Below are 25,062 nucleotides of genomic sequence, written 5' to 3'. Positions count from 1 at the left end.
CTATAATGTTGCTACCTGTAAGGTATTGGAAGCTTTGGTTAGCACGTCTTTAAAGAGAAGCCAAGCAAGGCTTTCAAATCTGTGTTCTTATCAGTAACATTATCACCAGCCCACCTCTCCCTGTGTCCCTTTGAATGTTTTCAATTTGCTTTGGCTTCCTGCTACCCCATCACTTCCTGTCTTATCTGTCCAGTGATCAGACCATGTGACTACGACACAGGAAGTGACTAAGAACCAGGAAGCATGAAGCATATTTCTTCATATATACACTGTCGGTCAGAATGATCATGTCATCAGCTTAAAGACTGGTATAAAACACAATGTGGTTTCATTGTTGGCAGCCTCCATTGCAGAAACATGTTTTGGGGTAAAATGAACAACGCTTGTCCCACGCAGTTATTCTGCATTGGTAGCAAGTGAATCATATTTGGGGAACCACAGCACCGGTGAGACAGATTGCTTTAGTATATATTTAAAGAGGAGATGATGATCTATTCAGGGCTTGAGATATTTAGTGAGGAAGGGGCCTGATGATAAAAGCACCTTGTCATTCTACATTCTGCTTTTGGGGTAGCACATGTCTGATAGTTTGATCATTAGCGATATTTAAAGAGGAGATGATAAGGAATTCAGGACACCAACATACCTAGTAACCTTTATAAAAGTTTCCCATAGTCATTTTCCCCATGGTTACCATATGCATTTACCATACCTCTACAATGCTTCCCTATGCTTTACCAGACCCCTCTGTGCTTTACAATGCATCCCTATGCTTCACCAGACCTCTCTGTGCTTTACAATGCTTCCCTGTGCTTTACCACACCTCTCTGTGCTTTACAATGCTTCCCAATGCTTTACCATACCCCTCTGTGCTTTACAGTGCTTCTCTATGCTTTGCTATGATTTCACTGTGTTTAATATACTTTTTCTATGCTTTTCCTATGGGGAACTTTTATAAAGGATATGAGATAAAAAGGGGTGATAAATATTCCAGTCATTGTGCTTCAAGGCTGATGACAGCATCCCTGTGACTGCCAGTATATATATATATATATATATATATATATATATATATATATATATATATATATATATATATATATATATATACTGCTGTGTAAAAAATCGTTCAAAGTGGACAAGCTACACAGTTGCTAATAAGCAGTGTGTTTTAAAGGCCCTCCTCTTGCCGGCTCTTGGTGAAGCCTGGGGTTTGCATCTCAGCTCCTCCTGTGGAATGGCACCCCTCCCGGCTCCCTGCTCTTCACGCGTTAATGCAGCACGGCTTCTTCCCGTCTGCCTGGTCCGAGGCGGGAGAGGAGCTCTGATTGGACAGAGTCACGGCGCTGATGGAGCCCCGAGTCACCTGCTTACTGGCAACCTTCTTGTAGATTTCTAAACAAAGAAAGAAAACTGATTGTCCATTGTTAAATTACCCCCTTATTGCAGCTGACTATTCCCTTTCCCGTTCTGCGCGTCCCTTAGCTCTCAAATGTGCAATTTCGAAAGAAACACATGCTACAGCAAGCATGTCTGGTACGGCACTAAGTTCTCAGTTTGCTTGCCTTGCCTCCCAGCAGTGTTGAACGCAGTTATCTTCTCGACAGTGGTATACAGGTCTGCTGTGTTGAAGAAGTTACTGGGTCGTATTTTAAAAGATTCCACAAAGTAGCCCATAATGAGAATTTCCTCTCTCCTCCACAAGATGGGTTAATTGAGTCCTGTAATTTGTGTAATAGGGCGGTGGACAGCCATTCAACTCAATGTAAAGTGGTCTGCTTAACAAGCAGCTGCCTGGACACGGTTTGTCTGCATGTATGAGTGTCCCCCAGTGCTTTATTACTCAGTGTAACAGAGTTATACTGCTGTATGAAATAAAGAAATAAAGAAAGAAAGACGTGATTACCCGCGAGTACGTTGTGAAATGCCGTCTCCACATTCGTTGATTCCAAGGCTGATGTCTCGATGAAAAGTAATTTATTCTTTTCTGGAAAAGCAAGCAACAAATCTAATAAGCAAATACATGTCTCTTATTTTAGCCAACAGCGCCCCCTGCCAACGGAAGCCGAACTACAGTGGCGTCTCCTCACAGGCAGATGTGAGACGCTCGTCAACAATTGAACACATCTGCCAGTGCTCCAGTGTACATCTCATAATGCTAAACATATTAAAGGCGTTTAAATTGCAGTTTTATCATGCTTTCCCCGTGACTATACAATGCATCTACCATGCCTTGGTTTGCCATATTTATTAATATGCTTTAGCATACCTCCCTATTCTTTACAATGGTCTCCTATGCTGTATCGTGCTATCACTGTGGTGTATTGCATTGTGCGCTGTTACCGTGGAAAACTGTTATAAGTTAGATTGAATGGATTGGAAAAACGAGCGTTAAATGAACCGAATCGTCTCAAATCGGCTGCACTCGGAGCGTTATGTGCTCCTGGGTTTTTGGAACTCTATTCCAGCTGACATTAAGCAGGTTCAAACACTGGATTCTTTTAAGTCTGAATTGCTTTGTATTGTATTGCATTGCACTCTATTGTCTTGTCTTGTCTTGTATTGCATTGCACGCTATTGTCTTGTCTTGTCTTGCATTGTGTCGTTGCCCTGGTTACCTGAGAAGTCCTGGGCCTCCTCGGTTGGCACTGCCCGCAGCTCCGCAAGGTCGCTCTTGTTGCCCACCAGCATGACCACAATGTGGGGGTCAGCGTGGTCGTACAGCTCCTTGAGCCAGCGCTCCACATTCTCGTAGGTCGTGTGCTTGGCGATGTCGTAGACCAGCAGGGCGCCCACCGCCCCGCGATAATACCTGCGGAGGACCAGACAGCGCTGGTGTTATTAGGGGGTCTGCGCTTCAGCTGTTTGATTCCCTGCACGTTATTGTAACGCTGTTTTATAGTGTCTAATTACCGGTCCTAAATGTGAAGGTACTGGAACGCCACTAAAATATGGAATTTCTTAAACAAGAATTGTTCTATGAATCCACATTTTGTTTGTATACTGAACTTCTAGTAACACACGTGATAGGTAAAGCACTGATTGAATGATCTAGAAAGCAGCCGCTGCGCTGTATGCCATTCCAGGAAGGGCTTAGTGTTTGTGTTCATGCACTGTGGCTGTCTTCCTCGTCTACATTTTTAGCCCTCTCTACTTCGTAATTGAAGAAGTTCCTAATTCATTGCATCAGGAGGACTGACTGACTGAATCAGACAGTCGTGTGGGAGAGCGGAGTCGTGTGACTTAGCTTGGCTAGAATACAAGCTTACACGCCCTCAACACAACTCCCCTCAACAACCCCGGAGAGCCACCGATCTCCCAGCCAATCAATACCAAGGAGCTCCACAGGGGTGTGAGTTACCGGCTCCCTCAGTCCAAGATCAGTCCTTTATTTGAATACATCTAGTCACCTGTTTGTGTTTCTTTGCCAGTAAAGTTTATGTCATATATTAAAATGACTGTTAAGTGCAGCTAGCTAGTGGACATCAATTATTCTAGCGGCTGCAAGGGGCGTTTTGGGATGTATGTGATTGTAAACTTGCATATAAATGCTTTAAAATGTAAAATTTGTTCAAAAGTGAGTTGCCGCTGTAGCATTCTTATCCCGATGCAGATACCCGGGGGACGCTTGAAAATGAAGAAGCCGTCGTTGTTTGAAACCATGTCTGTGTTTCAGGTCGCTTGTTACCCACCCCACCCGGCACTCACGCGGAGGTGATGGCCCGGTACCGCTCCAGCCCGGCCGTGTCCCAGATCTGCGCCTTGATGGTCATCCCGTCCACCAGCACGGTCCTGGTGCTGAACTCCACGCCGATGGTGGTGCGGCTGTCGTGGTTGAACTCGTTCTTGGTGAAGCGCGACAGCAGGTTACTCTTCCCCACCCCGGACTCGCCGATCAGCACCACTGCGGAGAGAAGCCACACACAGCAAGCAGCTCAGAGACTGTCAACCCAGAACCAGAGCCGGGAGACACCCTCCGACACCTTGTGGAGTCTGTGCCAAGGCTGCCATCAGGGCAAACTGTGACCGTTCAAGTAGAGAGAGGGTGCAGAGGCGTCAGTATTATTAACTCATCAGCCAATAGGAGGAGATACGCTTTACCATACCTCTCTGTGCTTTACAATGCTTCCCTATGCTTTACCAGACCTCTCTGTGCTTTACAATGCTTCCCTATGCTTTACCAGACCTCTCTGTGCTTTACAATGCTTCCCTATGCTTTACCAGACCTCTCTGTGCTTTACAATGCTTCCCTGTGCTTTACCAGACCTCTCTGTGCTTTACAATGCTTCCCTATGCTTTACCAGACCTCTCTGTGCTTTACAATGCTTCCCTATGCTTTACCAGACCTCTCTGTGCTTTACAATGCTTCCCTATGCTTTACCAGACCTCTCTGTGCTTTACAATGCTTCCCTATGCTTTACCAGACCTCTCTGTGCTTTACAATGCTTCCCTATGCTTTACCAGACCTCTCTGTGCTTTACAATGCTTCCCTATGCTTTACCAGACCTCTCTGTGCTTTACAATGCTTCCCTATGCTTTACCAGACCTCTCTGTGCTTTACAATGCTTCCCTATGCTTTACCAGACCTCTCTGTGCTTTACAATGCTTGCCAAATCTTTCCCAATCTTTCCCTGTGCTTTATTACACTTTACTGTGCTTTTACTGTGATAAAAGTTAATAAGGGTTAGTTTACCATGGTTTGTTTTTCAATATGCCTTTCCATACCTCTCTGTGCTTTACAATGCTTTGTGCTTTATTGCACTTTACTGTGCTTTTACTGTGGGAAATATTACATTTTTAAAAGCCAATATTAAGGCCACCCCTGTATTTAGCACGACACTATACTGTATTCAATATTAAACTACCAGCTTCCATTCTTAAACGTAATCATTTCTTGTGTACGTCACACACTGAGAACCTCTACTCTGGATCACAAAGACATTGCTCAAGTTCATCCCAGAGATGCTCAGTTGGACTGGGGTCGTGTTGGGGGTCATGGAAGATGCTGCTGTCCTGGGACAGTGGATGGGGGCTGGAAAGGGTCTGAAAGTAGCCACTGCACTATAATAAAACACTGGAGGTATTGCAATAGAGTCAGAGTTATAGGAAGCATTGTGAAAAGGTACAGGGACAGCAACAATGCAAACCCTTATGAAAGTGTCCCACAGTAAAAGCACAGCCAAGTGGAATAAAGCACAGTGAAAGCAAAGCTTACTGCGGTAGACCTGTATAAGGGTAAAGAGGTAAGAACTATTATATGTAGACAGTGTAATACATGCTCTGCATCTCAGATCACTTTACTGTAACTACTACTTCTCTGTTGTTGTGGATTACTAACTGTCTCTTCACAGTAAGCAGTGTATATGCACGCATAACCTGTGTGCCAGTTTGCATGAGTAGAATGTTGTTGTGAGTCTGTAGGGTCCTTCCTTTTCCTCTTTAAACACCTTCATCACAGAACACAGAACACAGGACACAGAACACAGGACGCAGGACGCAGAACGCAGGACGCAGGACGCAGGACGCAGAACGCAGGACGCAGGACACAGGACGCAGAACACAGGACGCAGGACGCAGGACGCAGGACGCAGGACGCAGAACGCAGAACGCAGGACGCAGGACGCAGGACGCAGGACGCAGGACGCAGGACGCAGGACGCAGAACACAGGACGCAGGACGCAGGACGCAGGACGCAGGACGCAGGACGCAGGACGCAGAACACAGGACGCAGGACACAGGACGCAGGACGCAGGACGCAGGACGCAGGACGCAGGACACAGGACGCAGGACACAGGACGCAGAACACAGGACGCAGGACGCAGGACGCAGGACGCAGGACGCAGGACGCAGGACGCAGGACGCAGGACGCAGGACGCAGGACGCAGAACGCAGGACGCAGAACACAGAACACAGGACGCAGGACGCAGGACGCAGGACAGAACACAGGACGCAGGACGCAGGACGCAGGACGCAGAACGCAGAACGCAGAACACAGAATGCAGAACACAGAACGCAGGACACAGAATACAGAACGCAGGATGCAGGATGCAGAACACAGAATGCAGAACACAGAACGCAGGACACAGAATACAGAACGCAGAATGCAGGATGCAGAACACAGAACGCAGAACACAGGATGCAGGACGCAGAGCAAAGAGCACTCCCAGCATTCCTTCAACACTCCAAGATTCTAAAATCGAGGTGCAGTCATCAGCTTCCACATGAGACTGCAGCAGAGACTTCTTAGGAAATTAAACTGCAAGTGGCTTTCAGTGGCATTATATTTTCTGCACCTTTTCATGATGTTTGCCATGGCTTTAGCTGGTATTGCAGGGACTGTTTTAAAGTCCTGCAGCTGCTCTTCCGTTCCAGTATGCGTATGTAACACAGGCTGGATCAGATCTTTGTAGCAGTAACCAGCGCCCCCTAGTGTGTCCCCTAGCTTTAGCCTGGCAGGCAACTAGAACTGTAGTGAGAACTCCATTACAGTAAAGGTTAAGAGATCTCTGTCTCCATTACAGTAAAGGTTAAGAGATCTCTGTTTGCTAGCCATGCTTTCAGTTAGCGCTGCACTTCCTTGGTCCTCTGGAAGGTGTCCCCGTCTCTCACCAGCTGCTTCTCTATTGGCTGACCTGCTTTCAGCCAGTAACCCTGAAGACACTGCTGGGGTGAGCCAGGAAGTGCAGGTGTAGCTGATTTCCTGTAAGGCGTGGAAACTTTATTAAACCTGGTGTAGCACCAAATTCTGTAAAGCAAAATCCCTAATATTTTCTGCAGCATGTGTTTCAAAAGCATCCGAGCTGCGAAGGGCATGCCCCGCAGGTGTGATACATGCTGCTCTCTTGTGAGCTGGCTGGCCGTCACTCTGAATACCTCTTGGGTTATTCATGCCCATTCCTGTTTGTGAGTGGAGATCAGCAGTTTAATAAGCTCAGATGAGCCCTGCACCTTTGTGATGTTTCGTTATGCAAAATCTATTCAAAGCAGCCCCCCCCCGTCAGAGAGCATCCTGATCAGCTGAATATGCAGCCTGCCCTGGCCTGCGATGCCTGCCCTCTGGGGCACCGTGGATCTGAAGCCTTTCACAGCCTCCTTAATTCAGTTGTAAGCTACTAGGCGGGCATTATCATTTACACGGCTCTCTTAACGCACCTCAGTAATCCTGTCACCCCACCCTGTAATTTGGCCTCTCCCAGGCATGCTCATGAGTCAGTAATATCTCGTATAATATGTGCATGTATGTAACATGATATGGGGACAATGGGAATGTTTTATTTAGCATTATAACTAGAATGCTTTTAACTCATGATAACCGAGGGCAAAACTCTGAAAATGGATTTATTTAAACACTGTAGTCGACCAGTCGAAAGTAAAGCTGACGGTGACCTCACAAAATTGTAGTCCGCTAATCGCACGTCCCGGGACTGTGAGGCGTGCGGTCTCAGGTGTCAGAGTGGCGTTGCAGTTGTGCAGTTTTGAAAGCGCGCAAGCAGCAAAAAGTCGCAAAGCAGTGCATTCGAAACAGAGTACCAGGCATTACCAAATACAGGATTTATTTGTATCTTTTATTATGTCACATTTCCGTTGGAATCTATGAGCCAGGAGTGTAGATCTCGCACTCACAATGTCAATGGCAAAGCCTTTGAAACGTGTGACCCTCAACAGGTTCTATAGGAACAGATTCCATGCATTGATATCAGCTTTTCAATGAGTGATAACGTGTTTCTGAGTTTCGGTGGCTCTCTCTTATCAAGCTGCCAGTGTACTTTCTCTTGTGCTCTTTGTATGACCGGCCCGACACAGCAAAGAGTCAACTTGATTGAGGCAGAATCTGAATGCTAAGAAACATACTGTAGTATTCAGCTGTGGGTCGCCACATTGGGGTCTGTAGCGGGCGCAGGTACCCCAGTGTGCACTCGGAAGCCTGTAGCCTGGTGAGCAAGTTTCCGAGGGTGGACTTGAGGCTGGCAGGGGAGAGTGTAGCGTGCACGGGGGTAGGGGTGAGGCCTGGTAGGCGACGCAATCAAATATGAAGCTAACAGGGCTGCCCTGTAACACAGCAGGACTATACAATAACATTACTGCTCTGTACCCTGCTACCCTGTGCTGTATCCTGCTCTCTTTGTGCTGTACCCTGCTCCCCCATGCTGTACTGTTCCCCTGTGCTATTCTCATGACTGAAATAGTGTATGCATTTCACACTACAGTTTTGAATATATCTACAAAACCTATAATACCATACCTTCAAAGACCTTCTTTAGCACAAATTATTTTATATCACAGGTGCCCAAAGTTGACCATGATTTGAATGGATGCCTTGGTCATTTCACACAGCAGTGAGTTCTGAGTCATGTTATTGGCTGAAAGCCTGCCAGTCAATAGGGGAAGCTGAAGGGATGGAGGCAAGTTCACTCTCCAGCTGGCACAGGAAGTGCGAAAAGCATGACTTGCAAACAGAGATCTCTTAACAGAGTGTAGCACTGGATGTTTGACAATTAAAATATCTGTGAAACATGTGTTTCTTTCAAAACTGCACACTTGAGACCTATAAAGTGAATGGATGCACAAATGTATTGAACTGAACTCTAGTTACAATCATTTTAACAGACAGATCTGTGCAGAGTACGTGTCACTGGAAGCTACTGTTTAATATTAGGGTTATTCTATGGTGACCACACTGCACTTATTTCCCACCTATATAAAAAAGACCACTTTTACTAAAACACTAAAGAGCATATTTTCAAAGTGCTTCTTTAATTAACTTCTACTTTTGGAAAGGTGATAAATTCACATATTGTCCAACTAATAAATCAGCTACAGAGTGCTGAAGAGACATTGCCTTGTATTAGTTGAGTGGTTCTAGTTGGGTACGAATGAACAAAGCAAGCTGAAGGGTTAAACAGACTGCAGTGTAACAGTGGGACAGCGTCGTCACGCTCCTGCACCAAGAGGGAAAAAAAAAACAAGCACCTGGAGAAACTGTACTGCAGATCTGCAAACCTTTAACCCAGCCTGGAGTGAGGGTTTTGAAAGGAGAAATATTCACGCTAGCGCTGCAAAACAACAAACAAACACCTGGAGGGTGCTGAAGAGAATGTGGGTGACATCACTCAGTTCTCTGGTTCTAGGAATGCATAATGAACAGGTGTTTTACCTCGTTCAGAACATAGGGTCTAAATGGTTTAGACCAAGTTGTTTCCCACGTTTTGTGACATAAAATATAGGAACTAAAAAAACAGAACTGGTGAAATTTTCGATTTTTAAAAAGTAGGAGTAGATAACCCTCTTTAAAAACGATAGTTACTGATTGAATGTGGACGATATGACTTAATTCAGCCCTGATTCTATAGATCAAAGCATTGATTGAAAAGTGAAATCAATAAACAGTAACAAATACAGCAGAGTGAGATCATTTGGGATCACCTGTAAGGTTCTCTAGTCTTGCTGTACTGCAACAAAGCCTTTGTTCAATACAGGTTAAGGAGTCGAGTCGCGTTTGTCCACGTTTGAGAAGGCCTACCATTCATTATAAGAGTCTAGTTCGGTCCCTGTTGTTTGACAGCTTTTAAAAAAAAAAAACAACAAAACTATAGAAACTATGCCAGGCTCTCACCTTTAAACACAAAGTTGTAATCTTCCTCTGTTCCCATTCTCTCAACATCCGACCGCTCTGCTGCTATCAACAAACCAGCAATATCAAAGCAGAGGCTTTCCTGGGTTGGGAACACAAATCCAGCCTCCCTCCCTCTGTCGCTGTCCCGTCTCAGCCCCTGAGGAATTGCTGCTGGGTTGTGGATTGGGCTCGGCCTGTTCGTTTGCTCTCTCTCTTGGCGGTGTGTTGTTTAAGGCAGGACAGCTCCAGCAGGTTATTCAGGTATGCTGCTTGTTGACTCAGGCCCCTCCTCCTCTGCATGTAGAGGTGAGCTTGCCTCTCCCACTCACCGCAGTCATTAACTCTGTCTCCATGGCGACTGTTTAACCATTACTTCGCCCAGGTAAACAGAACACTGTACTTCCTGCTGTGTCGCTCTACGAAGGGCAGTGTGATCTGCAGCTCCCTTGCTGTTTTATGTCTGCTCAGTTTAGGAACTGCTACTCAGATCCATTTGCCTACCATTGATATTGCCTGAGTGTCTTTACACAAGAGCCAGTGCTATCTAATGACCAGCCCCTTTGGGTCATTTCCTTTTGCATTGCTGGCAATACACTGCTGTGCACTAGAGGGCGCTTGTGCTAATATAAGGCTGATCTAGCCTATGTAGCACGTCTATTAAACAGCAGCTGTGCTGTTAGCAGGTGGATCACTGGATATCTCATCTTGATCCTGTTTTGGTGCATATAAAATGTATTGGTCAGATATGATGAAGAGAAATGTGCTACCCCATCAGAAATCCATATTAAACTCCCTGGCACCCCTCCATTCAGAAACTCACCCACACGATCTTGCATCACGCTCATTACTCAGTGAAGCGGAAGCAACACAAATAGGTTTTGCAACTTATTTATTGGCAAAGTGATGACTCACAATCAGGAAGAGGAAAAAAAAAAAAAACTAGAAACGGTTTTAAATGAGTTCCTCGGCTCCCTTTTCATTGTGAAGCTGGATACATTTCTGTTATCTTTTTTATCAGTCTGAAACACTATAAAGGTACAGAGAAAGTACAACACACAAGAGAACGGACAAGCGTGAGGCATGGAGACTGATCTGTTCCCTCCCTCACCCCCTAAGAGAAAGGGTGCTCCCTCCAGTCCAGGCCAGGCTTAACACAAAATCTTAACACAACTGTTACCAGCCCTCTAAATGTATCAGCCTGTATTACACACTAGAACAGTGTTGCTGCTCCCTCTTCAGTTCATGATGTTTGCAATCTTTCCAAGTGGCTCTCATCGCAGGTATTTAAGTCTGCATTTTGACTCTGAGTCCAGGAACTGCTCTTCGGTTCCAGTTGTCTGCCAAACATGCAGGTGAGATCAGCCAAAGTGTCTTTATAGAAATGAGCCAGCGCCATCTTGTGGTCTGCCACTATGCATCCAATTTCCTTTTGTTTTGCTGGCAATACACTAGCTGTGCACTAGATAGCGCTAGCGCTCACTAATATAAAGACACTTTGGCTGTTCTATTCAGTGCCAGCCGAATAGACAGAAGAAAACAATCCTAAAACATTATCAAAATATCTTGATCAGTTTATTTCCCGTGAACGCTGGAATCTGAAAGAGGTTTGTGGAACACAGATGAGTGTCTTACTAAGAACCAGCGGATCTCCTCTGATAAAGCATTTTGCAAACACTTTTTATTGACTTCTCTTTGCACACAGACACATACAGTATATCAAACACAAGGCATGTGTTGAACAGGATCAAATACCTTGGGTAGCTCTCCTGTAGTGAGCAATTTCTTTAATGGACACTGACAAGCAAGCAGATATTATTTGGAGGTACTGCTGCACTAGCAGGACGCTCATCTATTCAAGGACAGCAAGCAGGCGGTTTCATAGGGTTATTAATACATTGCCCCTCCATCAGTGTGTGTTTTCAGAAAACACTTGGGAGACGGCTCAGTGCTTGCTGGAGAAGCAGAGGTCACCGTTCACTGGCTGGCCTGTGCTATTGTATATAATATAGTTAGATGTGGAGACAGAGAGAGGCAGGCAGGTGCTGTTATAGTGCTGTCCTTGGTTTATCCCAGGCTCTGTCATATTGCTGTCCTCGGATTATCCCCTGGTGCCCTTCCCAGACTTCCAAAAGGAAATCCATCCAGCGGTGCGGCAGCCACTTCCTTCCCCCTACGAAGCTGCCACCTGAGTCAGCGGTTCCTCCAGGTATTTTACCAAAGCTTCTGCCTGCAAAAGGAACAAAGGAATTTAACAACAATTCAAAATATGAACTGGAAAAAGAAAGCCAGTATTGTTGTAGGTCAGCAAGACAGGACTGAGGCACGGAGACTGAACTGCTCCCTCCCTCACCCCCTAAGAGAAAGGGAGCTCCCTCCAATCCAGAGCAGGCTTGAGGCATGGAGACTGAACTGCTCCCTCACCCCCCTAAGAGAAAGGGTGCTCCCTCCAGTCCAGGGCAGGCTTGAGGCATGGAGACTGAACTGCTCCCTCACCCCCCTAAGAGAAAGGGTGCTCCCTCCAGTCCAGAGCAGGCTTGAGGCATGGAGACTGAACTGCTCCCTCACCCCCCTAAGAGAAAGGGTGCTCCCTCCAGTCCAGAGCAGGCTTGAGGCATGGAAGCTGTACTGATGCCACTATCTATCTAGGACATGCAATTTCCCTAAGTTGGTGCAAGTGGACACCAGTTTCAACCTGTTCCACATTGCTTTGCAGAAAAATTATCAGATTACAAAGCAAATAAACAAAAAACTAAACACAGAAGTTCTTTTAAATGAACCTCTTTTGTTCTGACACAGTAAAACACTCAAAAACATTAATCAGAAAGGGGAACTGACACCATCTAGGAGTGGAAATCAGTAAAATAAAAGGGCAAGCGAAGGGACTGGACTGATTGGAACCAACACCTTTAAACGGTTGCCACGAGTCAGTTGTGCTGGACAATCAATTTAGTCCTGGGTTTTATTTCAGGGAACGTTTCTCAAGCGCTGACACAGAGATGTGCCTGAATACAATCACTTGGTGATATCTTTCTCCGTTTTAACAAACAGTTCATTTCAAGAGCAGTTTTGATTAAGTTGGCTGTTTTAGTTTTGAAGTAAGCAGCACAGAGTGCGAGGGACTCAACACTTTACAATGAGAACTTTTTCTTTTTAGCTCCGTTTATATTATATTATTACCGCTTCTCTTGTCTCATATTGTGCTGTGGAGTTTCAAAGTTCTTTAGCAAATATTTAAAATGAAAATAAGATAGATCACACGACTGCAGAGTCTTTAGTCTTCCTAAACTGAAGTATAAAAACACACCCTGAATCTTCAGACAGGTTTATGGCAGATGTTTCTAATGTGGTTCACATTGACAGCGGTGTCTGCAGAACTCAATTCAGATGCAAATAAATGAACACAAACTAGTTGTCCAGCAGCCCCTTTTTTTGTCTGATAAGAGCCAGAACTGAGCGCATTCACATTGCAGTACTGCCAACTGCTGGTGATATAAAATACAGCAACATAATCAAAGCTGTCACACGCATGTGCTTTAGAAAAACACTAATAATAATTGAGACATTCATCGTAAGCTTCAATATCCATTCTTATATTACAGTTCAGTCTAAAGCACATCAGTGATGTCAACAGAGCTCTCAAAATCATGTCTGAACTCAGTACAAGGTGTAAGCATTACCCTTTGTGTTGCAATTACTCAAGTTTATTTTTTTTGGGAGAAGTCTTCTGTTTTGGTGGCAATGCACCCTGCACTTGATTCGCACTCACACTGGAACCCAAACTGTAACACAGAACACCAAGGCTACTGAAGCTCGAGGGTCTGTAAGCCTCTTCTCAGAACGCTGATCAGACTCAGCAGCGGGAGCCCACCTTGGCTTTGAGCATGCCGAAGCCCACCGTCTCCTTGGCATACATGCACAGCAGCAGATTGGCTACTCTTGTGATCGCCACCCGACCCTCCTGCAGAGAGACAAACAGAGACGAGACAATGACAGCACTGGAGAGCAGAGATACCGACAGCACTGGAGAGCATCAGCTATAAATGCAGGGAAGTAGCATCTAAAACACTGGGAACATTTAAAAAAACTAAATTCTGTGCTTTTAAATGAGATGCCCGTCCCCAGTAGGGGAGAATGATGCTAACAAGGGATGAGCCTGGATGGGCCGAATGGCCTTTTCTCGTTCCCAAACCTTGTGTTCTTATGTTACTGGCTTAATGTCAGTCAACAGGTGGAAGCAGCCTGTGGCAGGAAAGAAGATGTTTAGAGGCGTGGCTGGCAAACAGAAATGTCTTTCACCTAGGGCACTGTGGCATACCACACATCACGTTTTAAAACGACAACACATGTTTTCTACAACGTGTTTCTTTCAAAACTGCAGCCGTGAGCCCTTTGGAACTGATTTCTAAGTGCACCGCAGATCCTGTGAAAGCCCGGCGCTGCAGTGCGCTCACCATGCAGTCCATGAGAATGAATTTCAGCTTGTCCTCGTTGAAAGCCTGGTGCCCGTTCTTATCGTACGCGGCCCAGATGTTGCTGGCTATGGCTGCGGTGACCCGGGCATCGGTATCGCCGTACCCGGAGTACGCCAGCAGGGAGCCCTCGTTATTCAGCAAGCTGTCAACAACAAAAGACGAGGCGTTAATCACGGCAACTGCCTTGGAAACGGGACACGTCCCTATAATCGATGCGTCCAATCCCGATCAAGTCACCTCCGCTTATTGTCACGCAACCCCGTGAAGTCATGTAAACGCGATCACATCGAGTCATTTTACATGAATGCAACATTACTTGTAACCCGCACTTAATCTTACTGCACGGAAACAACGCTACAGCGAAACGATTTAAATCAAAGTACAACTTACAGCGTGCTCTGCACTCCGTTAGTGTTCGCCTGGCTCAGAACCTGGGTGAGGGCTTTGGGACGCAACATTGTTTTATTAAAACACAGAAACACTAAATCCTGTTTCTTTAAACAAATAAATAACCCAGACTGTCAGCTGACTCTTGCGCACCAACTTCCTGCAGCGCACTATCGCCGGCTAAAAGACGCAGGCACTGCCTTCTGGGATATGTAGTATCCTGGGTTAGGTAGCTGCTGGGAAATGTAGTCCTATTCCGCTAACGAGACGGGTTTTGTTCTGGGATAAATTGAGAGGGGATCCCTTTGCATGTCAAATTACGTAGATATGAAATAGTTAATCTGCTGCCTCTTGAACTTCCTCTGCTGTAGGTCACAGGTTTAACCTGCTACACGAGGAAGTTAGATTGGTGTTCTCATCTAGTCTGGGTTACACGTGTAGAGCAAGCAACTGGAAGCAAAATTCGTCATTCAGTTTTGCTGTTGCTTTCGTGTTAAGCTACTTACTGTGAATACAAGCACATGGAACACATAATATATATATATATATATATATATATATATATATATATATATATATATATATATATATATATATATATATATATATTCAGATTTATTAAAATAAGCGAATTTAAAGCCAGTTTTGATTTCACTAGGCGGTTCTGTTTTTCTTGTTTCAGAAGCGGATGCGCATTGCAGTGGAGTCCGCTATCCGAGCTTGCACGCCCGCTCTAGTGAAGCAGCATTTCCATTAACAGAATCGCAGCACTAGCTGTAAGCAGGCTCCGAGGGTCTCAGCCTAGGGAGCAGAACAAACAGAACAGCACACAGTACGCCTTAAAACTACAGCCAAAGAGGAAGCACCCAACTTCAGGATAGTCCCGCAACAAAGCCAGTACACGGATCGAAGGGGTACTTATCAAAACCAATGCATTTCTATACATTTACATTTATAATAATGAAAAAAAAAAATGCACGTTTTAATGAAATGCCAGTGAAGCTGATAAGTTTTATGGAAATCGGCTATTTGGGCAAATATAAGATTGTTCACCTTGGATGCGGTGAAAATCAGCTTGCACATTTTAGCACCCTGTACTTATTATTATTATTATTATTATTATTATTATTATTATTATTATTATTATTAAATTGTATAGTTAAATAAGATTCATTAAACAGTATAGCTAATTTAATGTGACATCTGATGCAAATAGATCTAGAGTTACCAAACACAGTGCAGTATCGCCTCCAGACGACACATAAATTTCTGTAAAGTGTCCCGAGATAGAGTAGTTATATAAGTTAGTTATATATATATATATATATATATATATATATAATATATATATATATATATATATATATATATATATACAAATTGTAATACAATAAATTATTATAGGAACAGTTCACGCCCTTCTACCCCTTACAAAAACCAATCAGGTTTATTTACAGAAACACTGGAGGAAACTTCAAGTCAAATAAAGTACGTTTTCAATTGTAGATTTGATTTTGTAGTCATTTAACATAGTAATCTGGAGCAGCTTCTTAACTTTATATTCGCTCACTTAAGTTTTTTTTTTTTTTTTTAATGGATGTAGTCAAACTAAAAAAGCTACACAGGCAAGTAGACCAACATTCTCCTAGATTGTATTCTGCGTTTATAGAGAAACTCTTATAGCACACCTTTACCTCAACCTGCAACCTGCCTCATCGTTAGACTCTACTTGGGTTCGACTCGCAGCTCAAGAGAAAGGATTTGCCTTTATTCTCTATAATGGTTCAGTCCAGTAGTAAGTTTGAGTTCTAAATTCAGCACTGCTGATAGTTCTTATAGGGTTAGATTTCTGATCATGAATGAAGAGGATTTGTTTTTATCCTGGTGATATCTTAAAAGGCCGGCACTCTCACACTGGAATGGTGCCCGAGCTGAATCACAATTTAAAATACAGGACAGGGAGTCGCATACTGCTGATCTATTCCACTCCTTGGTAATCCAAGCAAAAGAAAAAGAACAGCGATGGAACATTGCTTAAAACTTTATTTGAAAATAATGGAAAGCAGTACGGCGATGGTAAGTCTCCACGGTAACTGACACGCTTTCACCTGGAACAGCGACGCTGCAATCACCTGTTTTCCAATTGGTCTGCAAGAACTGGCTACGGTTTTTCACCCACATTATTTGGTAATGGACTGATTTTACTAAAAGACAAAAGGGTTTTAAAATTGAGCGCCCAAAATGAGATCCCGGAACATAGAAAGCGGGCTGGGTTTTTACCCAGGCAAGAAAATACAGACATTGTGAATGATTGCATGGAATGGACGCAAAGGTAGGTGTGTGTGTTTAAGCAAGCAATAAGAGCAGCAACTGGTTGAGCATTTTGAAAGAAGCTTTGCTGGCATACCTTGGCAATATTGAAATGACCGCAATGTAATAAATAATATATTTAAATGACTTACTGCTGTTTGAAAGTAGTACTAAAAAGCAAAAAGGTAGTTAAACCAACATTTTCAAAGGATGTCAAATGCAACATGAAATACACGTTTATTTCTAACCAAGCGCACTCAGAAACAAAATAGGTTACTAATGTGTCTGTTTTAATGTCTTTTAGCACAACTTCAATATCATATGACTCAGTGATTAATGTTACAGGGTTATGTTAAAATATCATGTTGGAAATGCAAATGCCAGTTCCAGAGGTAGCCTGGGGTGGGAAATACAGGCTGCTCAAGATTTCAACTCTTGTTACATTTTGCACGCCACTTTCACTCTTCAAACTGTGCTTGTGTGGTCTGTTTTATTATCTGTCAAAGGATAACTGCTTTGGGTGAGTACATGAATGCAAAAGCTAATGATCTATAGTAATAGGTCGAGTTTATTTCTAGGGAGTGAATGAAGGGTACACTGCCCTGTCCAAAACTGAGATTTAGCCAATAAAAGTTCTGAACATGTTGGTCACTATCAGAAAAGTTCGAACAGCGTTGGAACAAAGACCAGGAGTGGAACAGCCAGCGCTGGCCACCCCCTGACAAACGGTACACCCCAAAATCAGCATCAGTTTAAAACAAAAGTAAAACAGACAGAACAAGCACGTAGCAGTAAGAAATGAATGCATTTTAAAAAGGTGTGAGGAACATATTCCGCTTCACTGTCCCAAGTCAGGCACCAGAGGGCAGGAGTCTTGCTGAATGGTCTATCGATACACAATGAACATCGCTGGGGCTTTATGCATTGCATCACGCAATGGTGCTTTGGTTTACGTTTGGACAGAAAACGTCACACTTTCACACTGGGAAAATACAAGCATTAAAATCCCAATCTATACAAGCACTACGTCTATTATTACTGAATAATGTCGATGCAGAAAAGTGAACAGACTGAATTTAGAAGCAAAAAAATAATTATGCTTTACAAAAAGAAGTTGTACAATTTTTTTTTTTTTTTTTTTTAACAACACAGAAGGATCAGCAAGGTGCAAAACTTCCAACAGCAAAGTCACTAAGCTTATACTATAATATAACTGTATTTACAAGCATGGTGTTGAAACTCAGTCTGTTCCCTCTGATGTCAGCCTACTCTAACCAACTAGGGCCCCCTGGTAGTCTACAGCAGCTAGTGAAGGGCCAGTCCACTCCTCTCATCCACACCACAAGCAATGACTGAGATTACTCTGCTAGTGAGGAGCTAATCCGAGATGTTTTATACTGTCACTGGAACTAAAAAGAGCAAGTGTTAGGTTTGGACCCAGGGAACGGGGGAGCCCGTCTGGATTCACACTGATGCAAAGCTGGAACTCGTCTGAAGGTGTCAGTGGTTTAGCTACAATGTCTTTTTACACAGAATTGGGCATGATTTCAATTCACATCTGTCTGTACTGAGCATTTTAAAACATCACAATAGCTCGTCCCTTTCAGTCCGTTCCAGTCCTTACCCTGATTAAACGCAGAGGTTCGATTGAACAGTTAGAGCTGGTTGAAGTAGGCTCTGCTAAACTCTGATTGGGACAGGGTTGAATCGGGAATGGACTGAGAGACAGCAGATCCAACTGTGGATTGTATCAATATTATGAAAGCACAATAGCCATTATGAAAAAGTGTAGCCAACTTTGACTTAATTCAGGCTCACCCAGACAAGCACAGCAATGCCGTGAAAAGGATCAACTGTTTCAGGAGACACTGCAGCGAGGTTGCTAGCTGGGGAAACGTTAGAAATAAATGACTCCTTAGAAGAAAAATCTCCGCCGTGTGGGCGAGACGTGCACAGAACCTAAAGCAACTTCAGGAGGTTTAGGGGGCGTCTCAACGGTTTCAGGAGAAAAATAAAACACTTTTTCACTTACTGCTTGGCTTAGAACAAAATAAATCTGAGCGTCATTACCACCATGCAAGCTCACAGCCGGCTGATGATCACTGATGCCAATCTGCTGTTTCCAAAGTGAACGAGCGCGTTGTGTTGATGTTATTTATTATTAATATTGTACGGTTTCCTATTCACCCCCCCCCCCCCCCCCCCCCCCCCCCCCTCCCAGGTTGGACACCCAAATGCTTCCGACCGGCTCGGGTCGTCAGAGAGATATCGTCGCAACTACAGAGGGGCAGCACCGCTACTCCCGAACGGTCCAACCGAAGGGCAAAACTACTTCGGGTACCGTGACTCGCTCGAGGTCGACGACAACTTTGGGCGTGGAGAAGCCCAGACCACAAAGCTTCACGACGTCCCTGCTCCCCCTGTGTTCTCACGCAAATAAGGTCGAAGCGTCCTCCCTAGGGAGGGGGGACACAAGAGTGCTGTTATTCCAGGGGCAGGGCAGGGGTGCTGTCGTTCCAGGGGGGGCAGGGCAGGGGGGGGGCAGGGGTGCTGTTATCCCAGGGGGCAGGGCAGGGGTGCTGTTATCCCAGGGGGCAGGGCAGGGGTGCTGTTATTCCATGGGGGCAGGGCAGGGGTGCTGTTATTCCATGGGGGCAGGGCAGGGGTGCTGTTATTCCATGGGGGCAGGGCAGGGGTGCTGTTATTCCATGGGGGCAGGGCAGGGGTGCTGTTATTCCATGGGGGCAGGGCAGGGGTGCTGTTATCCCAGGGGGCAGGGCAGGGGTGCTGTTATCCCAGGGGGCAGTATGATATAATTGAAAATGAAAATGTACCCAAATAGTCAAAGGAATCTTCTTTCTTGGAACTGTGTCAGGGTTTAAATTCAACAGTCCTGAATTTAGAAACACTAAAAAGAAGCTTCAATTCTAATGTAAACTTTTCGACAGTCTTTTTCAATGCCTGCAAATGAAAAAGGCTTTCATTCTAAAACGTTTCTCATTGGATTTTTTAACCCTTTAAAAAAAGTACAAGCGACGAGTGTCCCACAAATAAAAACGATGCTAAAACAGGGCTTTACTGACAGGCTGGATCTGGTCACACAAATTGTCAGTTTCCTCCTCGTGATACTTACTCAAATGTAGTAAGAAGCAACCGTTTGAAGAAGCGCTCAATTCCTTGTGTACCTGAAGGGGCTGAGTTTCTTTCCAGCTTTCGCTGACAAAGACTTCTAGTTGAAGCACTTGTTTTTTGAATGTATTAAGTTTCTTTCAGTACTTCTAAATTCAGTGCTCTTGAGTGTGACAGACATGCTTAACGCAGTCCTGATTTAAGCTGCATATTTGTAATGTTGAACTCCGTACCGCTGCACCGCTGCCTCCCGCAAACATCTGCAGCATCTGCTGCATGAGCTGCTGCTGGGAGCTGGGGGGGCCGCCGGCTGGGGAGGGGCCAGTGGTGGAGCCCGTCCCTGTGGACGCCGGGCTCTCGGGGGCCACGCTGCCACCTGTGGGCAGGGGGACTGTCGGCAAACCTCCGGGGGTGAGGCTGCAGAGAGAAAGAAAAATCGAGCAGGGTCAGCAGGCAATGCAGCAGGAGGGACATTCTGGCAACAAGTGTGTTTTGTTGGAAAAAGCATTTTTAAAATGATTAAAATCCTGTGTATTAGGATAGACCTGGTGATTAGAGATGAGGGACTGTGATTGAAGCAGTGCGGTCTAGTCGTTAGAGCTGAGAGACTGTGAGGGAAGCAGTGCAATCTAGTGGTTACAGCTGAGTGACTAGAAGTGAGGGAGGCAGTGTGGCACTAGTGGTTAGAGCCGAGAGACTGGGAAGGAGGGAGGCAGTGTGGCACTAGTGGTTAGAGCCGAGAGAGGGATGCAGCATGGTGTGTTGCCTTGACCCGAAGAACAGTGAAGGCAGCCAGTCTGTTCCCTACCTTGGCATGAGCCCTGGTGCCTCCGTCTGCAGTGTCTGGAGCCCCTGCTGGATCTGGAGCAGAGCCTGCATAGCCCGGGGGTTTGTCATCACAGAGAGCGCCTCAGGATTCTGCATCTGCAAGGGAAGCAGGAGCCGGGTCAGTGACCGGCACAGACGAGCCCGCAGGAGCAGGGTCCGTCAAGACACTCGGTCAGACCCCTCTAAACCACCGGCTCTCAAATGGTCTTCTGAATATCAGATTTCAATCAATTGGGCATCTACAGCTATGGCCAAAGGTTTTGCATCACCTTGTAGAATTAAATTTTTCTCCACAAAGTCGAATGAAACCTGCTGAATAATGTTACGTTAACATATTGAATTACACACCACTTTGTAGTTTTCTATATAATTAATGAAAAACTGACAAATCAAAATAAGTGACATTTTCGAAATCTAACATGAAATATTGTGCTACTATTACGGCTTTGTTTAAATTTTTGGCCACAGCTGTACATCGGTGACACATGAGAATAGTTGTTTAAATTTTTAAACAGCTTAAACTGAGAGTCAAGTATAACCCTCTAGTTAACCACCAAACCGCCTGCATTCTAATACAAACAGGGTTGTAGCTTCATGTGTAAGATCCAGGGTAGGAAGCTGCAGGCTTTTACCTGCTGTAGAAAGACCGGGAGCTGGTGTCGGAACTGCTCCTGAAGCTGTGGATTCCCGGCAAACAGGGGGTTATTCACCATCACCTGGGAGAGAGAGAGAGGAATACATCGTTCACAGAGTCGGGTTATTCATGGTGCTGATATTAAACTGTACACATGCTTTCGCTTAAGGACCCTTCATTAATTTGTGGTTTTCAAAATTTCATTAAATGGATCGTCTACCAGATGCATTCCCAGAATATTGAGTTTCTGCTCAGATTATTTACCACTACTGTCTACGTTTTAAACATACGGTTGCTTCTGGAAAAAAACAAACCCTGAAGCGATGTGGTTTTAGAAAGGGCTGCTACAGGGTGCGAGACTGTAACCAAGCTACAGAATAGGGGAGAAATGACAGCTGCACAGCCCCAGGGGAGACTTTTCAAACCAACTCACTTCAGAAATGTAGCACAGAGGAGCTGCAGATACAAGGGCAGATTTTGCTGGATTAGTAAACGAGGATCCAAGCAAAGCTTTAACTCCAACTTCTTTACTCTTCTTTAAGAAATAAATTAAGCCATCCGTGTATCGCAATCAAAACTGAGAAATTATAAAATATTATTAACATGTATCCTCAGCCATAACTAATGCAAAACAAAATTAAAAAAAGGTATAACGAAAAAGGACACAAGCCACTGCGTTCCTGCACTGCTGAGGGGCTGGCGCCACCTGGAGGTCACAAACCTGCGCTGCGAAGTCGGGGTTCTGTGCCAGGGACTGCATCATGCTGCGCATGTAGGGAGCCGACAGCATGTTCTGCATGAGCTGAGGGCTCTCTGAGATCTGCTGCAGCAGGCTCTGCATGCCAGGGCTGTTAAACATGCCTGAAGAAGAAGAAGGGACGGGAGCGTCAATGTGAGAATCGTACAGCAACACAAGCTAATACGCAAGACATGCGAAAACACAAAACCCGGAGCAAATCAGAACCGTGAGAACGAGCCCCTGGATCCAAACAAGCCCGGATTCTGACATGTGACTAGATCTCTCACTGCTGTACTTTTTACAAAGGGGTCAGTACCGTTGCCCAGGCTGGCTGAGTTGATGCCCAGGGGGTTGGAGATGCTGGGAGTGGTCCCGCTCTGGGGGGTGGGGGTGGTGCCCCCTTCTCCCTCTGTGCTCGATGTGGGGGCCGCAGTGCCGGGGGGACCCCAGGGGTTGGGGAGGGGCTCCCTGTTCTCTGTCCTCTGCGGCTGGACTCCTGATCCTTCCGCGTTCCCTCCCAGTGCAGAGAAGGGATTGTTACCAAACTGGGGAAGCAAAAAAGAGAAATTGTTGATGGATCTGCTTGTTAAAGTTTCCCCCATTTACACAGCACAGAGTAAGCTCAAAGTAACTGCAGCCAACAAAATAGAGCCATGAATTTTCTCCACTGTGTGCATCCATTCATTGCTTATTTCAAAAGTGCAGTTTTGAAAGAGACGCACATTTTAGCAAAAATGTATTTTCATTTTGAAACAGGGTGCCTGGTATGTGCTTTCTCGGGTCACTTCAGCTGGAGGATGGAATTGCCTCTGCTTCTCTTATTGACATTTCCAGCCACTAACACGACCCAGGAGACGCTGCTGGGGTGACAACAAAGCAGCCAGAGCTTTCTTGAACCCAGTGCAGAACCAGGTGTCCGTTTTAAAATTTAAATACAGGGCTGCTTGTTTAAAAACTGCACTTCTGAGAAGTGCAAAATGAGTGCGATCGATGGAATTATTTTGTTAGCTACAATTACTTTAAAAATGTGGACCCCCACAAATGGTACAACATTAAATGCGTCCTTTTCTTGGCATTCCACTGCGGAATCCCACTGCAATGATTAACATGAAATTCAGTACCAGTGTGCGGACTCAGGCAATTCCTTTAACCCTTAGCAGTCCATTGATTCAGCGCTTGTCAGATGCGTCCGGTCCAATTTATTTTCACACACGCTGTTTAACACCCCCACCCCCCATAGTAAAACAGGTTTAAAAGGCATTGAACCGCAAAAGGACACTCAGTACTACATCTCCAGTCAAGCCCCACCCCTTGTTCGCTGTATTTTTCACATACCTCTTGATAGATGTGCATACTGATAAATCCTCTCCTGATCACTCGTTTTATCACCAAACTCCTCCTTAAAACTGGCTCTTAAGCAAAAACTATTACTTATCTATCCATCTCAGCATCTTCAGCAGCGAGATTAAACACAAAATTATCCAACAGCTTGACACCCGACTGTTCTAAGCAGTGTTCAATGACAACTTGTGTCAAATGAACTTTCACGCCCCTTGATTCGAGAGACACTGCCCGAGCGTATTTGCCTATTATCGTTTTTTGGTACTAGGCAACATGAATGGGGGAAAAGCGCAATTCCGAGTCTTTCTGCTTTGATTAACGTACGCCGGCTTGAAACGTGTTAAAGATCGTTATACGGAAGCCCAGAGTATCTCTGCATGAGCCCCGGATCCAGCAGCTTCTGTCAGTCCCACCTGCTCCCGGGCCGCGCTGAACATGGGCTCCTGTATGTCTGTGTACATCCTGCGCAGCGCGTTGTAGCCCCCTGGTATGCTCTCCAGGTTACTGAGCGCCCTGTCCTGGTTCCTCATCATCTCCTGCATCATCGCTGGGTTCCGCGCCAACTCCATCGTCTGCCGGGGCACAGGGCACAGTCTCACATTACACATGGCCAACACAAAACTCTACTGCACCCACAAAACCCGAAAGGGCTGCAAGGCGCACAATGAGAGAAGAAAAAAAAAGTTACAGTGCCGACCACGTAGCAGGGCTTGAAACTCACGCTAGCGCTGGGTTGTTTCAAACCTTCATTTTATATTACTTTAATACTCAGGAGCCAGGAGTTTGAAGTTAAGTAACCTCCCGCTCCTTTTAAATAAAACTACAGGTCTTGAAGGTGGGGTTTATTCATGCTGTGCAGAGAAGTGAAGATTGACCAGGGGCCTGACTGTTAAAGCACCTGACATTTCAATAATACTGCAAAACGTGAAACGTTTGCTGGCAAGAAATATTAACTAACTTCACTTTTATTAAAAGTCAGCAAAATATACATGCCACACAATTATCATAACTACTCAGCTCTCTTAATGCACAGTATATGTATAGTTTACATGCACAAACATTTGCTGCTGTAAACATGGCCATCGTGACGTATCTGCAAAATGAAGTTGCCCCAGATATTTTCCGTTTCACAGCCCTACCAAAGGGTCCAATCCTCCTCCTCCTCCTCCTCCTCCTCCAGACACACACCTGCCTCATAAGCTCAGGGTTGTTGAGCATGTGGCTGATTTCGGGGTTGCGCTCCATCAGCTGCTGCATCTGGGGGTTGGCGACGATCATCTGGCGCATGAGGTCTGGGTTGGACATCATGTTCTGCACCAGCGGGTTCTCCATGATCTGGGACAGCATCTCCGGACTAGACATGAGCTGACGCTGCATCTGCTGCTGCAGCTCCATGAAGTTAGCAGAGCCCATGCCCAGGCTGCCCAGACTAGCCAGGTCCCCGAAACCAGCTGGGCGTTAGAGAGAAGGGGTTAGCTAACATTAAAAGCAGCACACCGGACGAATGACATGCACAGCTATGGCCAAAAAGTTTGCATCACCATATAAAATGAACTAATAATGCTTCATAAAGTTGAACGAAACCTGCTGAATAAAGTAACATTATCAC

The 25,062-nt window shown here is 45.2% G+C and overlaps 3 protein-coding genes across 3 annotated transcripts; all 3 read right to left on the bottom strand.

The window, feature by feature from the left end:
- Window positions 1-882: 882 nt before the first annotated feature.
- On the bottom strand, window positions 883-9,870 carry rab25b (RAB25, member RAS oncogene family b). The gene is made up of 5 exons (XM_041243153.1): window positions 9,614-9,870; window positions 3,709-3,904; window positions 2,619-2,812; window positions 1,907-1,987; window positions 883-1,395 (listed from the first exon to the last, which is right to left on the bottom strand). The coding sequence occupies exons 1-5, from the start codon at window positions 9,648-9,650 to the stop codon at window positions 1,265-1,267; spliced, it is 639 nt and encodes a 212-aa protein (XP_041099087.1). The 5' UTR covers window positions 9,651-9,870; the 3' UTR covers window positions 883-1,264.
- Window positions 9,871-10,487: 617 nt separating this feature from the next.
- On the bottom strand, window positions 10,488-14,657 carry lamtor2 (late endosomal/lysosomal adaptor, MAPK and MTOR activator 2). The gene is made up of 4 exons (XM_041243150.1): window positions 14,476-14,657; window positions 14,065-14,227; window positions 13,482-13,571; window positions 10,488-11,840 (listed from the first exon to the last, which is right to left on the bottom strand). The coding sequence occupies exons 1-4, from the start codon at window positions 14,541-14,543 to the stop codon at window positions 11,784-11,786; spliced, it is 378 nt and encodes a 125-aa protein (XP_041099084.1). The 5' UTR covers window positions 14,544-14,657; the 3' UTR covers window positions 10,488-11,783.
- Window positions 14,658-20,051: 5,394 nt separating this feature from the next.
- Window positions 20,052-24,918, bottom strand: LOC121309953 (ubiquilin-4-like). Its single transcript, XM_041243148.1, has 7 exons — window positions 24,642-24,918; window positions 23,867-24,025; window positions 22,429-22,657; window positions 22,095-22,234; window positions 21,372-21,455; window positions 20,720-20,835; window positions 20,052-20,328 (listed from the first exon to the last, which is right to left on the bottom strand). Exons 1-7 carry the CDS (start codon window positions 24,864-24,866, stop codon window positions 20,067-20,069), a joined length of 1,215 nt encoding a protein of 404 aa, XP_041099082.1. The 5' UTR covers window positions 24,867-24,918; the 3' UTR covers window positions 20,052-20,066.
- Between the last annotated feature and the right edge of the window lie 144 nt (window positions 24,919-25,062).

This window comes from Polyodon spathula, unplaced genomic scaffold (assembly GCF_017654505.1).
Source record: "Polyodon spathula isolate WHYD16114869_AA unplaced genomic scaffold, ASM1765450v1 scaffolds_1591, whole genome shotgun sequence".
NCBI classification, from domain to species: domain Eukaryota; kingdom Metazoa; phylum Chordata; class Actinopteri; order Acipenseriformes; family Polyodontidae; genus Polyodon; species Polyodon spathula.
Note: the sequence above shows the minus strand (reverse complement) of the source record. Positions and strands in the feature narration are given on the sequence as shown.